Source organism: Necator americanus, chromosome I (genome assembly GCF_031761385.1).
Source record: "Necator americanus strain Aroian chromosome I, whole genome shotgun sequence".
In the NCBI taxonomy this organism is placed as follows: Eukaryota; Metazoa; Nematoda; class Chromadorea; order Rhabditida; family Ancylostomatidae; genus Necator; species Necator americanus.
In genome coordinates this window covers 30,197,200-30,214,874 of record NC_087371.1, presented here as the reverse complement: position 1 = coordinate 30,214,874, position 17,675 = coordinate 30,197,200, and the positions used below count along the sequence as shown (strand labels likewise).

General features: G+C 39.5%; 3 protein-coding genes across 5 annotated transcripts; all 3 read right to left on the bottom strand.

Moving 5' to 3' along the window:
- Positions 1–1,484: 1,484 nt before the first annotated feature.
- RB195_007316 (uncharacterized protein) lies at positions 1,485–4,032 on the bottom strand (the record flags this gene model as incomplete). Its single annotated transcript, XM_013437573.2, has 4 exons — positions 1,485–1,597; positions 1,675–1,840; positions 2,726–2,893; positions 3,901–4,032. The coding sequence occupies 4 exons, from the start codon at positions 4,030–4,032 to the stop codon at positions 1,485–1,487; spliced, it is 579 nt and encodes a 192-aa protein (XP_013293027.1).
- A 1,021-nt stretch (positions 4,033–5,053) lies between these two features.
- RB195_007315 (uncharacterized protein) lies at positions 5,054–8,270 on the bottom strand (the record flags this gene model as incomplete). The annotated part of the gene is made up of 11 exons (XM_064180870.1): positions 5,054–5,149; positions 5,214–5,297; positions 6,446–6,535; positions 6,612–6,740; positions 6,838–7,011; positions 7,066–7,251; positions 7,362–7,447; positions 7,614–7,689; positions 7,805–7,915; positions 7,967–8,109; positions 8,171–8,270. The coding sequence occupies 11 exons, from the start codon at positions 8,268–8,270 to the stop codon at positions 5,054–5,056; spliced, it is 1,275 nt and encodes a 424-aa protein (XP_064037706.1).
- A 3,479-nt stretch (positions 8,271–11,749) lies between these two features.
- RB195_007314 (uncharacterized protein) lies at positions 11,750–17,191 on the bottom strand (the record flags this gene model as incomplete). Of its 3 annotated transcripts, XM_013437571.2 has the most annotated exons (5): positions 11,750–11,964; positions 12,045–12,126; positions 12,178–12,321; positions 12,401–12,491; positions 17,058–17,191. In XM_013437571.2, 5 exons carry the CDS (start codon positions 17,189–17,191, stop codon positions 11,750–11,752), a joined length of 666 nt encoding a protein of 221 aa, XP_013293025.2. The 3 variants fall into 3 exon arrangements, with proteins under 3 accessions (XP_013293025.2, XP_064037705.1, XP_064037704.1); XM_064180869.1 differs by lacking the exon at positions 17,058–17,191 and having other exon boundaries at positions 12,401–12,460; XM_064180868.1 differs by lacking the exons at positions 11,750–11,964; positions 12,045–12,126; positions 12,178–12,321; positions 12,401–12,491 and adding an exon at positions 13,393–13,552.
- Between the last annotated feature and the right edge of the window lie 484 nt (positions 17,192–17,675).

The following is a 17,675-nucleotide window of genomic DNA, read 5'->3' as shown; positions in this document are numbered from 1 at the left end:
AAGATCGAAATGATCGCTGCATGTCAGCCCTATCTTATGGTTTACTATGACTGCATTAGCTTCTCGTAATATCCAGAATTCGATAATATGTATACACTAAACCAAAAATATTTATTACTCGAGTGGGATAAATAATTTATATGAGCTGTTTTTTTAGTATAGATGCTGAAGCTTTGGCAGGGTGTGTTAAGCAAAATGAAAAATAGAGAAGTGAAAAAGTAATTATGCTGGAGTGAGGAGATTAGCTGCTTACACTGAAAGGTCAAAATTTCGGGAATTTCTGCAGATAATTAGTTATTAAAAGAAAGTCTTAAATAAAACAATAGTACAACATCAACTGCAGTAATTAAGTGTAAGAATAGTACAATGGTTTAGGCTACAATTGCTTGTGTCAGTAGAGTACACATATCTAAATCATAATCGTAGTAAATTATATTACGTAGTGAGGACAGTCTGTTGTCTTCACAAGAATATAGAAGTTCTGTGTAAGATTTCTCCGTTCACGTCAAGTTTTGTTTCTTTGGCTTTTTGAGCTAAGAGCAATTCGACACATAGAACACGTCCAACATTGGATAAAATTTACATCAAATAAAATATTTTTCGAAAAAGAAAAACAAACTATGCGTAGTACAATTCATGTTGTGCACGAAAACCTACGAAAACACTCGACATACTATTATGAGCATGTTTTCATATATAACTGATGTGACACAAACATAACTGCTGGGAGACACTGGTCCGGCACCAAATTCTGTATAACCTCAACTTACCTCTAACTTAGAAGAGTTCATTGTATAAAGTAATTTTCTGATACCGTTCTCACAGCATTTCAAGAAAAGTACAGTGAAAACATGTGCAATTCCGGCTAATCAGTATTTGCTGAATTCTGGTAGCTGCCAGAGAGCGACGTCATCAAGATGTAGCATGAAACGCGCAAATGCTGCTAAGATAGGTTCTCTCGTTAGTTTATAGAGCTGTTCCTCGAGCAGAAATTCCTCAATGTCTAGCGGGAAATGTATCCCACCATGCATGGAAGGAGTGAGCAGAAGGAAAAATTCAACGATTTAATTAGGCCCAAATTCTACCACACTTTCAATGCACACAGATTTTCAACGCGAATTGTGCGATTGATGTCTGGAGTGGATCAAACCATAACTGGGTCACAGGGTGGGGCGATGGAGTTACAATCGAGCCGGGATCCTCATTTTCTGCAATCGTACTGCATGGATGAGTAAGAAGATCCCAAATCGATAGCAACCGCTAGCTCATCGTGCCACTGTGAGAGCTTCCGCTCGCCAACTGCACCATGCTCTAGGTTATCATGACCCGACTTTACGTGGATCCACTGTTAATCTTCATGAAAGCACTGAAGGGGAAATTTTGCACTCGACAAATACTAACACATCTTTGGAGTATACCGTAAATTACTTGATCATAGTGCTGGTAATATCAACATTGAAAAATCAAGAATGTACTCGTAAGGATTAGGTGAACGAAGCTTTCGGAACGTTTGACGGTTGAAAGTTGTCATAGTACTGTTTTGTCGCTTCTGTCATCAAGTCTTCTGTACACTCTGGTTCCTGTCCAATGATTCGAGCTGTAAAAACGAAGACCATTATTGAAATCTAGATATCTACCTTTAAAAAAGAACTCCTGAACGAAAAACGCTTGCACCTGGATTTCCAGCGATAGTACTATAAGGCGGAAATACAGAGTCAGCAGCAACAACACTTCCGGGCAACACTCGGCAGCATTCCTTCAAAACAGCACTACCACCAATCACTGAGCCAGCTCCGATATGGACAAATGAGCATATTTGAGCAGCGCTTATGACGCAGTCCTGAAATTAAGAGCGCAACTTCATTTTTCTACCAACATGAGTTGGATGCAGTCTAAAGGTTAAGCGCGTATGAAAATCATTGTTAATCAATAATTAGTTTCGGCAATATCTAATACTTCCCCTGAACAACCTACGTTCGCAGTGAAATCTACTCATCTCTACTATATGCGACTAGTCGAGTCAAAACTAAATGTAGTTGCGTGTAGTTGCGGTGTAGTTGCGTACGCGACTGCGCTCGAAGCGGCGCGGAGGAGAAAGCGGTTGGAGTCGAGGTGAGACAATCGCGAACTGCAGCAAAAAATGTTACCAGAGGTCTTCTCTACTACCAACACCGTGCTTCATGTCGTTTTGACCCTACTATATATAAAATTATATATGTATATAAACTAATTATTGGTACGGTGATTTTCACGTGTGATATATTATATACAATAATCATAATAAGTGTGTAAACTGATTATATAAAGTGTAGGTGATCCTAACAGCACTCTTCGGGCACAGCACATAATCGATATGATAGCGAAATTTAATTATTCTGGAATCCTAAAAAGATCACAGAAGCACTAAAATTCTGTTTTCGAAGAGTTGAGTGAATAGTGCTCAGGTTAAGGTATTCAGGAAAGAAACCTATTTATAATACCAAATGACACCTTGAATTAGATTTGTTGACCAATCACAAGTACTTTCAGAAAGAGATTTTAAGAGGAAAAACAATGTACGCCCAAAGAAATGAGTATTTACGTTCAAGTAAATTACATATTCAAAACTTTTCCATCCATACTCGCCCGGGAAGAGAGAGGAAACAAACAAATGCCCTTGGCTCCTCTCCTTTCTCAGAATAGAAGAAGTAGTTTGATTAAGCGGCATTTGCCTTTTTAAACAAACCTCTTCAATCATAACATGGTCTCCAATGTGAACAGGGAATAGCGTTACTCCTTTGCTAAATTTCTTTGAACTTGGCCGTACAATTGTTCCTTTTCGTATAATGCAGAAACGTCCACTTCGAATAGCAGCTAAGTCGCCACGAACAACCACATCTTTTTGAACGATATTCTGAAAACAGGATTTCAAAATATAATGTGTATCGATGGCAAACAAAATATCGACTAATACCATACCGTTAAGTCTGTGTTCTCGGACATAACAGAGATGGCTCGACAACAATTCTGAGTCTTGCTTATTAAAGACCACTTTACTGGAGAATATAGCAGGAGTTTCTCAGTATAGTGGACTTTAAGAACTTAGCAGCCAACACATACTGGTATAGCATCGTTCAGAATGCGTTTTGTTTTACTTTAAAGCCACGCTTCGCCATGAGTCAGGTTTCAAACTTTTTTCAGATCAAGAATAGGATTCAGTGTATCACAGCTATCCAGTCAGCAATCTGTTCATTGTATCGTTTCCGGGAATTTCCAATGAATTTGTAATTTCGTAGGTAAAATCCCCAGTTTCGGTGACTTCTGCAAAGACCTCCTTCCCTCTTATTTCGAAACCTTGCTGAACAGTTCGCACTGCTATCTGGTCATTAGGACAAAAGAGGTAGCAAAGCCCCGAGTCTACGTCTAATCCGTCATGAATGGTGTTGTATCAGGTGGTGTTGCTTGCAAAATTCTGAAAGTCCCATTATGCAAAAAAAAAAAAACGAAATTCTTAGCAAAAATCCGTGGTGATGTCGTCTTTCGTGAACAAGACTAGGATTTTATAAGAAAGACTTTATAAGAAATGCGTGTAATTGAAGGAAAATTCAAGGTACTAGGTTAAGTGTCACTTCTTCGCACCTGTACAACCAATTATAGCAAAAGGCCAATTCAGAGTCGGAAACGAACTGCAAGCGATCGTTGCTATACAAAAATTCCTACTATTCCACTTCATTTCCCGTCTATTTTCTTCCTCAGGCAGTGACCTACTAGCACCACTAGCACATCCTATTCCCGATCACAACATGTTTGCAGCGCTTGCAAAGGAATAATGTACGCTATTTACATTATTTTATTGATTCCACTCCTCAAGGATACAACGAATAAAATAGTCGCAAATGAAGTGGAAAAAGACGAACTAACCTTCCCATTTAACACTATATTTTGAGTCCCACAGATGGTGCTGTCCTTTGTTGAATGAACTTTGCAAATTTTGTTCCCAGAATTCGTCTCTACGTAGTCCTCCTTTGCATAATAGATTAGAGGAAGGTCCATCCTTAAATGCAAAACATAATGTGATACACTCAAATAACTAAGGTATCCTCTCCGTACAAGTAATACAGAAGAAGCTTTGGTGCAGTAGGCGAGCGAAAGCGCTCGCAATGGCGCGGTGGAGCTAGCGATTGCGATCGAATTGGGATCTACTTACACACCTCTGCGGTCCGATTGAAGCAAGCAAGGATTACGGCTCGATTGTAGCTGGTAGCTTTACCACGCCACATCCAGCACAGCCCCTTATATAACTGCACCGAGCCTGGGGTCATTTAGAGCTAAGGAGCATTCTCACACCATCACTTCGACCAAAACCACTCCCAACCAACTTGTCAAGTTAATTCATTATAAAACGAAATTCATTGATGACAACACTTCACAACACTATAACTTGAATGTAGTTTTACACCATCTTTAGGATCACTGATCGTAGCAGAAGAATAAGTGGACAAATAATTGGGAACCATTCAAGTCTGCATTGCCATGTTCGCTACGATCCATTTTGATACCCATACCAATTCCACACCCAATATTCACGTACAATCAATAATGCACATGGTCGCAAAAGATCTGTTTATAGCCGTCCCCATCACAGGAGCATTGAGAACAGGATACAAATGAAGCATGGAGATAAATACGTGCAAAAACATCTACGGGAGATTAAATATATTCCAAACTGTCATTGAGAAATTTATCACACTCCAAAGAAACACATAAAAGTGAACCGAAGATTGCATAGTGAACCATCCTTAAAGCAGCGTGTTTCGAAGGAGATTATTAAATTCAACTGAGCATTCATGACATGTCTAGTATCGAAGCGCTGCCTTAAACCAAGCAACCATGAACGAATGTCATAAGTGACGAAGGGAACAATAAATAACGGTGAATTATATTATTCATTAATAAAACAGTGTAGCAATACAAATAAATATGTAAACGGCTGATGAAAATACAAATTCTAGGAAGACATATGCACATAAAATCACTTGATAGGTTGGTGAAAATGGGAGTTATTTGGACATGTTTAACTAAGTGCCCCGAAGACGGGGTTATGTCGACATATCGATGGACCTCTTTCCATGTATTCCTCTTTAGTATGTGAAACCTTGTAGAATTCAGGCTGGAATAGGAAAACAAAAATTGAAGAGAAAAAAAGAAGGAAAAAGACTAAGAAAGTCACTAACAGTAGAAGCCAACATTGAACCTCCGAACCAAACAGCATATCGTTGCATTTTATGGGATATCACCTGGACATCGATCGGTTTGGGCTGGAAACAAACCAATTAGATCTTGATTATTCTTAATCTTAAAATTAGAGCTATATTTTGGTTTGGTGCTTTTAAATATCTTCTTCTAAATTCTTCGACATATTGTCGTACAATGTGGAGAAAGAAATTCAATTTGAATGGAATGAATCTAGTGAAATTTAGAAAAAGAGAAATGATCAGTTTTCAGACTTCAACTTTAAGATCAAAAAAGTGAAACGAAATCCTACTGTTATATTCATAAAATCCATTAATGTAGCTGAAAGGTGTGTTGGCCTTATTGTGGTTACACTAGTGCGCAGTAACCTACTAACATAGACTGGTATGGTTACAAAAAACAAAGCAGCTTCCTTACCTTGTATCATCGTTTTCTCTCTTCTTTTATTTTTTTTTTTTTTTGAGAAAAAAGGAGCTTTAGCCGTTCTTTGAGTAGAAAAATAATTTTCACCAAAAGAAATTCTTCCAAGAAAAAAGGGAGAGCTGTCTTGCAGTTGAAGGATGGGTGAAGAAAAAACACATCTTCGCTAATCATTAGGATTTGCCATATTGCGTAGCGAGATTAAACGAGATGCGAAGAAATAAAATCGGCTAAAAATCACGCGGCGATTGAAGAGATGCTTCTGAGTACCATTTTGAGCAACTGCGCGACTTCGAACGGGTTTCAATCATACACCGTTATTAAAATTTCGTCCCATATTTTTGTACTCACATATATGCCATTGGTTTTGTTTTATGACTAATGATGTTTCCGACACATAGCATAAAGAATGAGCAAGAAAGACAGAAAAAAAATGAAAGGATCCATTTCTTTGTATGTGTCATTCTGCAGTTATAATAATAACGGCACGCTATCAAATCTTCAACACGATCTTTTGAACTCATCACCTCTGTTCCTAGATACATTTCTTTTAAAAGAAAAAAACCTCGAAGAAGTAAAAGGATCTGAGAGCAGCACTATACACTTTACGAATGTGGTCTGACCCTACTAGATTCACGGTTTGATAACGAAATCATGCTGAAGTCTGACAATTGTAAAAGGAAGCAAGTTATTATCATGACTTTTCATAATTGAAAAATCTGAAAACAATTTTTCTCCAGAAAATTTGTAAAACCTAAAAGTTTAACAAAATGAGAACAAACATCCAAAATACCTTAAGTTTTCCACCACTGAGCGCTTCACTTATCGCAAGCCTGTTTTCACTGATTCGTTTTATGTCCCTCTGAAGCTTTCGCGCGAAATCCTTGAAATATCAATATGCCACCAATATTCTCAAAAACAAGTCACTCACTCAGCTACAAGTAGTCTAAATTACTTGCTTTAAACATAGTAGAGCCTCCAGAAAGAACTATATTTTCGTACAGTCCTCTGCGTACATCAATTGGACACTGCTGGATAACGGTGTCGATGGTTTCCGAAATAGGAGTTGTGAAGTCAGGATTAGCGAACTAGAAGAAATAACAGAATAAGAATAAGAAGGAACTTCGAATATTATTCACATAAATGAATAGACGAACGAGTTGCTTATTTAACAAACAATGCTACCTCGGGATGGAAAAAGATCTCCGGTCCTAGAAATCGTTCATATCCTACGTCAACAACAAATTCCTTCTTGGTTATATTATTAATCCCGTGATAAGTCTTCAACCATTTTGCTCCGTCCGTATCGTACTTTATGAATTCCTTTAGAATGTCAGGACACACATAGCAATACCGTTCCTAAACAGTTGCAGTATAATTATCTAATAACAACTTCAGAGTTTCCACACAGACCTTGATAGCTTTTGCAACTTCGTAAGATTGATCCGAAGGTATAGCAGGTTCTCGATCCCTCAGAATTTGCTGGATAAAGTAAGTGATATCTCGTCCAGCAATTGGTATATGTTTTATGCACGATCCTATCACGTAACCTTCAGCAACTGGGATACAGTGGGTCACTCCATCACCAGAATCTACTACCTGTTTTGTAAAAAAAAATTAAACAGGTTTTCTAAAGGGATTTGGGAGATGATATGACACATGTTTCCAGAATATCTCATAAACGAGGTCGTAACAATGAGAAAACTCACCAATCCAGTCAGAGGTCGTTCATTTCCCGCTCGTGAAGACCAGCTGGCAGCTAATGCCAAGACTGCTTGCACAGCGATGTAGAGCCCTAGAAGGCAAAGAGTATTGTGGATATACAAAACCTTTCCTCCAAGAATTTTTGAATGCATTTCGAGGCAAAAGCTGCATGGTAAACCATATTTGTAGAGCTATTTGTAAACTCCTTTTTAAAAATGCAGGAAAAAAAAAACAAAAAACGCAAAAAACACACGCACCTGGAACATTAAATGACTCAAACATTATTTCCGCCGTGTATTCCCGATTTTCTGGCGTGTTTAGAGGAGGTTCCGTCTAAAGGTAAGAGATAGATTTAGGAGGGATCCTTGAATAGAGATAATTCGCGAAAATCCGAAATATTCGAAAACAAACTGATACAGAAACAATAATAAGTAACATAATCGCTCACCAACAAGAAAAAGTGGTCTTCCGGTTCGGCCCTCAAGTACTTGAATATGCATTGTTCCCAAAACCTTTCCATCAAATCCCAATCTTCGACAATTCCATGACGAATAGGATACTAAAAACATATAGTAGAGGATCTATGGGAACATAAAAAGAAAATGTGTACCTTCGCGGAGTAGTTGGCTGCAGCTGGAGAGAGTGCCTCATCCCCGATGAAAAAATCGAGATCATCAATTCTACCTCCTGTAGAAGTATTCCAACGCAAAGCAGCTGCATTTGAGCTGGCTATTTTATCCTTCACAGCAATAGCTGAAAGGAAATTTATGGAAGTGGTATATTACGTACACAGAGATGGTATATCACGTCATACCTGACGGAATGATAAACTGAGGTTCACAGTTACCAGCATAACCTAATTTTGTGTAGCCAGTTCCATTGTCGATAACACAGGCCGGTAGATAACCAACCATTGAACTGAAGTCCTTAAAAAAGAGCTTAAAAGGCTAAAACACCAGCACCTATAAATATTCGAATTCTGAGATAGCATAGAAATCAATTAGAAGAAATTTTTTTCTAGAACTTTTCCGGATTAATTACATTATCATTTCCAGTGATCATGGAATGACCTCCGAAAAATTAATTTATGTAGCTATTGGCTCCAAAAAAAAAGTATTTCGACAGCATCGCTGAAAGATAAAATTGGTAAGAGCTGTTTTTTTTTGGAGCTTGGAATGGCTGAGACACACTCTTGAATCAGAGAGAGGATGGAGAGTTAAGAGGAGCACATAGTTTGAGCACAAATGGCTCGGCAATAATTCGCCACGTGCAGAGCTACATCATCAGGGTTGCAGGGTTGTCCATTTGAAAGATTTTGAGAGTTTTGAGTTTTAAGTCCGATTAAAGGTGGAAAGCGTGTAGTCGATTTCTTACGGACCACTCTGACTTTCATTGTTTTTCCATAATCTGGTTCCAATATTACAAAAAAATAATTAATCATGCCTTGTGGAAAAAATACTTTCTCCAGTGTGTCCGAAAAAGATGCTGAATAAGGATATTCATTCGCATTTGAGAAAGTCCCACTACTTTTCTACGCAGATTGTGTTCTATTGAGCCCTAATGGTTTTATCTCATATTCATGGTGTTATTTAGGACGGACCAGACAAGTAAGACAGAGTCGCTGAAGGGGAAATGAAGTGACAAAAATATAAATTGAAAGGGAAGAAACATGTCGAGAGAACGAAAAGAATTTGTATTCCTTGTGAGTACTCGAAGCAATCATCGAAAGATGCAAGATGCCATCTTCAAAAAAAAAAATCAATGTTCCAGTGTCATTCCTCAGCTTATTTTCAATCTGAATATCTTACTCTCTTTTCTTTTTTTTTTGTATTACCGCTTATTATGATTCTCTTATGAGAAATATTATGAGTTATTATGAGTTGTATGGCAAGAGATGGTAAAGCATCGTGCAACAGCCATTTTACGATTTTTTTCCGAGCCTATTCATCTAAAAGAACAAAGGTTGCCGTTAATCCTTGTTTGAATTTCGCGGCTCGTTAACATTGGTTCAAGGGTCGGAAACTCCAGCAGCCGGATGTAACTTTAAATACGAGTCTAACACTTTAAATAGTTTGAATACGAGTCGAGTACTTTAAATACGAGGAAGAAATTTTTGTCAACCATGAACAACTGCACGGAAAAAAAGTGGAACTATTTAAGGAAGACCCAGAGTTACCTCTACAGAGGACTTAACGCGACGACAGTGACGACACAACAAATTCGGCATCATAAATCCTGCACATATGGCACAAATGTAGCGTGAATTACAGGTCTCGCCTAGTCTTCCCCCACTAACGTCTAGCGAACTTTAATCACGCCTACTCAATATTATTTCTCAATTTCGATCCAGAGGTATAATACAACTATCTACATCTTTTCCATTTTGTTTCCCTGAAAAGAATACTCCAAAACGGATGCCATCTACAGAAAGAAACAAATGTTCTGAGTCATCTTTTCTGAGAAGAAAATCAATGCGCGGGACATCTCTTTTGTACAAAAAATGGAAGGAAAAAATGGATTTTTAAAACCTTAACTTAGAGGTGATACCTATGAAAGGAGGATTTGAGAGTTTCCTCGTTAGTACATATATTCATTTATGAGATGATCAAATTGGTCAGTAGTAAAATTGTTCAATGGTAAAAGCAGAGATAAAATCATGTTAGTCTCTCTGATACTAGTATGTGGGAACCACAGAACGATTTAGAACAAAAGAATGATTTAGAAAATAACTAGAATGGCTGCGGCTTTTGTTGTTAAACAATCAAATCGAATAAACGTATTAAACACTATGAAATGTGTTGCATTTGAACACACTTATTAATCTCACTGGAAACGCAATGCAGGAATGCGACCAGGAAATAAGAACACCCACTAACTCAGTAATGTGTAACCACTCTTCTAAAAAGCTTTGATCCCCGAATATTGGCAAAGCAACACAGAAGTGAACAGGAAGGTGAACGTCAAATCAGGATGTAAGGCTCAAAAACCCAACTAAAATGTCAGTTCATGTGCTAAAACAGATAGAACAGATCGATATCTTTCCAGAAATCTCAAATCAAGAATGCTTTCATCTGAATCGTGATCCTACTTTGGTAAGATCATTGCCCAGCCGTCTATGTGAAATGAATCACTCGTAATACTGAGTTTTTAAATGAAAATCAGGTCTTCCTACTAGGACCCACTGCAGAGGGCTGCGCAGCCGTTCCTTGCACGTCGTTCAGTCACTTCCATGTGGCGACTGGACTAGTCCGGCAACCTCCTTCAAACGTGTCTACAACACCTTTAACTAAAATATTTAGTCACAGAGAAACTGATATACTGCAATGGGGATAGAATTGCGCGGAACTATGGGAGATTTCTCTCATTTTCGAGCCCTATCCAAGCCTGGCGGACAATGGGTCTTTGTGTCACGTCTATGGGCTTTAGTGTGATCTTGTCAGTGTCAAGAGTTCTCAATTAAATGAATTAGGTAAAAGAACGAAGATCAATCCTAAGGTGGTTTATTCTGGATGATCTTCAGGATAGATGGAATCCCTAGATGTGAAACTGGTTCTGAGCCAGATTTTGGACTGTTTCCTCGGAAACCAATGATAAGTACACGCGAACAAGCACGACGGAAATGAAACCACGTTCGATTCATTTTTTTTCGCTTTTGCTCCTTAAAATGACCTTAGAGGCATCACCTCACGAATCTGGGGTAGTACGGAGTTCAGGTGGAGCATTCGTATACGGGATAGTAGATTATGGAGAGGGAGGTGATCCCGTCCATTTCTTCCTAATTGCCGTAGAAAACGGCCCGGAAGACACGGCTCCGGATTCGGTTTTCCGGGGCGCTATTTTCTACAAGGAGTTCGGTTGGAGCGCGCCAGCTTGTGCACGCGCAGCATCTTCTGGGCCGTTTTTTACGGCAATTAGGGAAAAATGGACGGAATCACTCCCTTCCCCATAATCTACGATCCCGTATACGAATACTCCACCCGAAATCCGTGTCACCTCAGATTCGTGGGGTGATGCCTTTAATACCTCGATTAAAAGCACTTTACAACAATGCTCGAATATTTGTCGATCGAAGAGTCATCAAGGTTCTCGACCATAGTCAACTTTTGCGTTATTGCTGTTTTTGCTTAAGATACGTGATAGAAATAATACTCATTCTTTTCATGTTGGATAGCTAAAGTGATACAGTATAGATCACTGACATACTCATTGTAGATAATCATGTGACTGGCGTTTACATAAGGCTGCACTATAAGACTATATCAGGTGATCGTCGTAGAGTGTTAACCAGTAAATAAACTTTCTTCCATCACCGCTGTTAATCGCGAACACAATACTTGACATATGGTGAACCACTAGATTTACATGTAAGAAGGAGATCAAGAAGATTTTCACTTTATTTAGCAGCTTTAATCTTTCTACTCCAGTCTGGTGCAATACTTGCAAATCTATCCTTCACTTCTCTTGAGGTCTGCAACCTGCAGTGCATGACGTATACGAAGTAGTGGAAGAATTCTCCGAACTCTTCGACTGACACGGACCACTTTTCCTGTCGAAGGAGGGCAGGGACACGAAAGTGGGGCTGAGTGAATGAAATGGATATGAAGATGCCTGTAAATAATTTGAGACACTTACCAAATTTCCACAAATCATTCCTTACAAAACAACATATGATGAAAAAAAAAACATACCATCACCAGTTAGAACCCTTGCTATAGATTCGAACACGCTATCGATTGTTTCCAGGGCAACATCTGACGGATTCCAAGGGCTCTTAAGTTATTTCGAATTAAAAAAGCCCTATCAACCTTAGCTTAAGGTTACCTTTTCCGTGACCAACAATGCTTCTAATGTAGCTTTTTCAATGACAACATCAAATGAACCGGAAGGAATACTTGCAAGACTGCGGACGTCATCGCATATCCATTTCATGTTGGGAGAACTGCTTCTACGGGAGTCCACCAGCACCTAAGTGATCTCAATCTCGCTCTTCGGCAAGACAGTGCACCACTTGTCCGCCTGTCTATCTGCTCCCGCCAAATAATACCTCCGAGTAATCTACATTCGTGATATTCTTGTATCCCATGTTATAGAGTTGCATAGACATTTGACTGGAACCACATCCGACATGTAATATTCTAAATGACAGCTCAAAGAGAACCCTACAAAAGAATACATCTGCTCCACTTTAAACCGAAGAATAAGTTCTTGAAAAGGACAAAGACCAGATAAGATTTTACATCTCTGCTAAGATTCGCTCGCATTTAAACCTACAAACGGCTACAATATACCTCTGAATTACTGCTAAGTTCAGATGCATGGAACCACTAGAGAATTTATCTGCTGTTAAAGAGAAATATTCTAATTGAGAGCTACGAAAATGCACATGACGGCTGGGAAATGAAAAATGAGTACATGAAACCCCCATAATGTAATCACTGAGGAGAACGCACGAACATGCAGTATGATAAATACAACAGTTGGACTTGCAGCACTAATCTCCGAAAATATGAATGTCAAAAAAAAAGTACTCCTGAACAAAAAAAAACCATAGATGATTTCAGAGGTCCAAAGGCTTCGTGTATGGAGGAGAAAAAACGAAAAGAAGACTGCATTTCTGAAGACATCATATGTAAGAGTCTCATCAACGTTAAGAGGTTAAAGCATATGAGTATACAAGAGCAATATAGTGTTCAAGCAGAGCGCTACGTTTGCCAGTTGTCTGTAATCCTCTATCCAGGAAAAGCACAAAGGTAAGAAAGCAATGCGTGCCACGACATCCAGCAAACAGATAAGAAAATGGTGTTGTTTATACAAGTCTGATTGCTACCTGCTTGCGGTGGTCCTGCTTACACCACATGCAGTGAGACATTTGAGCATATGTTCGGGGCACGTACAAGCTATTTAACTTTGCACACTTACGTGACGTCAGTTACCCCGATACTGCAAAAAGGTGCTGTTATTCAGCACCAATGCCAACACGATCAACCCAAATATGTCGGATATAGTAGGGTCAAAACGACATGAAGCAAGGTACAGTTACGTAACCGATTTCACTAGAAGCGGTTGGTAGAACGCAGCGATTAGAGTCAAAGGACTACCATTGCTAGTACCATTCTTCGCTATCATTTGCGATGGTCCCATCTCGATTCCTACTGCCTTCTCCACCGCGCCACTTCGACCGCAGCCGCTAACGGAACTGAAAAGTCCTTCATATCGTTTCGAATCTATTATACCTAGAGGGAAAGTAGGATCTCTGGTAACAACTAAAAAAGACGTCTTTCACACCGTTTTCTTAAACGACGATTAGGGAGATACGAGCGGAATCACCCCTGATCCCGCAGTCTACAATCATATCTCTAGCTTCTCCTGCGGATTCCGTTACCAGGTCATACTCGTGGTATGCTGCCTTTAAGTCAAGTAAGCCAAGAAGTTAACAGAATAAGGCTAGTAATAAAAAAAAAGTAAAAATCAAAAGAAGTTGGAGAAGTTCGAAAGCATTTTGTCATTGCTTCAGAAGACTTTTTTTCTAATAATGTCATATGCAGCCCGGATTTCGGTAAGACTGCGCATATAAGAATACACCGGGAGACTGTCGATGGAGAATCACCTTCATCATTTTGATTTTTCTTCCAAGTGATGGAGCGGGCGGTAATAATTCCTCCATTTGATCCGATCGCGTGAGAGAGTCGCCCTATGGTTTCTCCTTTTGCAAGAAGAACAAAGAATATAAAACTCCTCCTTAAAACATATTTTGAAAAGGTCTGACCATCGAGTTGGCGGTCTTGCTGTAGTGCGTTTAATATACGCAGTCTCTCACGGATCTAGTCCAACTGTTGGTTGAAACGCATCACGTAAATGTCCAACATTATTTTGCCTTCCTTCGCAAATGCGGCAGCGTCTCAATCCTGGTTGGTTGACCTAGGACAAACTTCGAATCCCCTTCCTCATTTTTGTGAAGCGGATACTCCTACCATCACTTTCTATTAAACGTCCAACGACTGACCGCTCCTTTTCTGGCTACCAGCAATCCTCACTCCATTGTCGTCCCATTCCAGCTTTTGCATTGCATTCTCGAGAGTGACAGTGAATATTTTTAATGGGATTGTATTACTCTGTTGGACACTTCTATTCATGTCGATCATGACGTTTTTGTAGAATAACGAAATTCCGGACGTGAAGCTGCAGTACAACTCTCGAAATATAGTAGCGTCAAAACGTCATGAAGCCCGCGCAATCGCATAAACGGGTGCGTTTGAAGCGGCGCGGTGGAGATAGTGGTTGGAATTTAGGTGGAACCATCGCGAAATACAGGAATGGTCAGCAAGAGTCCCCCTTAGATTCTACCTGCTACACCGCTTCGAGCGCAACCGCTTACGCAACTGCACCGTGCTTCATGTCATTTTGATCCCACCATACCTTTAAGACGTTTAGGTAATGAGTGACATTTTTGTATTGAGTAAAGTGGTCAGTCGTGCCGCTTCACAGTGGACTTCTGAGTACCATATACTTGAAAGATTGGTTTGAGAAGTCATAGTTTCCTTTTCGACTCAGAAATATACATAAGCATTAAAAATGGTGTTAAAGCGTTGTATTACTTGGAAAACCAACATGGGACAACGGAACACTTATTGGATAATGGCTAGAACGATGCTAAGGAAAAAAAAGAATATCTCCTACGATTAGAACAACAGCGGTGTGAGGTCCGTCTTCCGAGTTAAAATTCCTACTTTGGAGTGCGTAGACAAGCAAACAATCAAAAAAATTTTTCTTCTCCATCCAAAGCATCACTCAGACTCAGCAACATTGTAGACTCGATTATTTGCAGAAAATAATACTTTGTCAACCCTCACCACTAATTTTTCAATTTAATATTTAGATCACTATTATGTGTGCGATCTATGAGGGTTGCTAGGTGAGAAGAGGAACTTTTATGTATCGGAAGTGTTGGAGAAGAACGAAAACAGAATCACACCACTCATAAAGGAGATAATCGGTCATAACAAATAGCCCAATCAAAGTCATAAGCCGGGGAAGGTGTGCTGGAACTTGGAATTCGAAATTCATACATCTAGATATTACTACCGTGGTGTCAACACATAATTAAAAACAATTCACATGATTTATCAATTGATATGCAGACTTCACTCAGGTCAGTGCCACATGCTTCTCCTTTACTCATCGATCGCATGCAGTATTTTAAGTGTTTCGTTGAGTAGGCAGGTAAATATTTCATTCGAGTTTATTATCGCCAATTTTTAACATCAACAACACCCAACAGAGAGGATTGCATTGTGCTGTTCAATTTCCCGTGTTTGTCTTTCGATAAACCTCGGCATGTTTATGTTTCAATAATTGATTTCTTTAATTGAGCCGGACACGAGATTGTTACTATTCTTTATTCGTAGGTAACGTTTCGGCAATATCACCTTCTTTAGAGTCTGAAAGGGTGAGATCGAACGTGATTAATCCTATCAAACGCCTTATCCGCCCAACAAACAAGGTCCTATGTTTTGTGTTGGGCCTCATAGCTGCCGGTAGAAGGGAACATTTCACTTTAGGATCAGATGACTATCCTGTCACGGCTAGATACCTGTTGTGAGGTGACTAGCGCAATCAAATATCAGCCTTAAATAGGGCGCGAGTTTCCGCGTAATACAGAGGCATTCCTCTTTGCGATTCATCTTTGGGCCCTTGGAGTGGATCCAAAGGGCTCCCAGAGCCCTGCGCGCCGCAATGCTAGGTTCGCGCGCCAAAATCGTGATGTTAACTTTAAAACCTTCTCCGTTATGACGCCGCAGCCTATGACCACCTAATGCAATGGAGTCACACGATTTCTTTTTGCCGTTCGGGTGTTCTTTGATTCGTGTACATAGTTGTCTAGCTGTTTTTCCTGTGTATTCGTCACCACACTGCACACAGGAAATCATATAAAAAACACATGAACTCATGCAATTACTCTCGTTGTTATCCGGACATATTTTGCACGCCGGTGTAGTGCAAATACAATCATATAGGCGATTGCGAATGAGCCTTTGCCTAAAGTTACTAGGGAGGAGCTCCACGATTGCAACAGATGCCAACGAGGGGAATGCCTCTGGATTACGCGGGAACTCGTGCCCTAAGGGATAACATAGGATTTAAGGCTGATATTGATCACGCTAGTCACCTCACAACAGGTATCTGTGGCAGGATAGTCATCGGATCCTAAGGCACGATATTCTCTTCTACTGGTAGCTATGAGGCCCAACGGTAAACATGGGACTTTGTTTCTTGAGCGGATAAGGCGTTTGATCGCATTAATCACGTTCGGTTTCACCCTCTCAGACTCCTAAGAAGGCGATATTGGGCGGAACCTTATCCACGAATAAAGAATAGTAACAACCTCGTGTTCGGCTCAATTAAAGAAATCAATTTTCAATTTTTGTTACTTTTTCAAACCCAGAGATCTCTATATGCGTCGGTAATCAGAGAGTCTCACGTTATTCGAGGTCTTATTTATAATGGGAATTACATCTTTTGTATGTGGTTTGGGTGAAAAAGACTGTAACCATTGCTGCGATGCACTTCCCTTGCCTGAGGTAACTCACATTTGATATTATTGATGTGTTCAATGAATTAAAGCTTACCGACGATTTCATGTGTATTTGTATTTTAAGTTCCACTTTTTTTTCAACTATCTAAGAAATCCATATACAAACTACCTTGAATCCAACTTCAGATGCGGCAAAACCAAATGTTTGAAGGCGTCAAAGTCTGCTAGCCATTCAAACTGCTCCTCTTCCAGGAACCTTTCATTCCAGTACTCTCTGCACGCATACTGATGATTGTTCTCCATATGTTCTTAAGAGAGACACTGTCCTCACGACACGACGATGTGGTTTTAAACCTCTTAAGACGAAATGAAAAGTAAGGCAAACTTAGTACGCGTCCAGGGAACGAGAAGCTGCTTTGACCATTTATGTTCTATTAATAACAAGACAACAAGATCAGAATGTGCACGCCTTCTCCTCCAAAAGAAATTGAAGTGGAAATAACTAACACAATAGACGAGAGCCAGAGAAGAAACCAATAAACAAAGACGAAAATAAAAGGACCAAACGGACGTGCCAAAAGCCGTATGCGCATGTGCATGCATACACGCAACCAGGACGATCACATGACGCTGGCAGTTCCTGAACCCCCTCCTCTATTATGTAATAAAGGCAGATAAACATTGCCTTGAAAATACTATCCTTTAGTACAATTAACAATAAAATAAGCGCTTTAGAGGATAGATCATTACACTCTTAACAAACAACTTGAATCCAACAATAAAAACA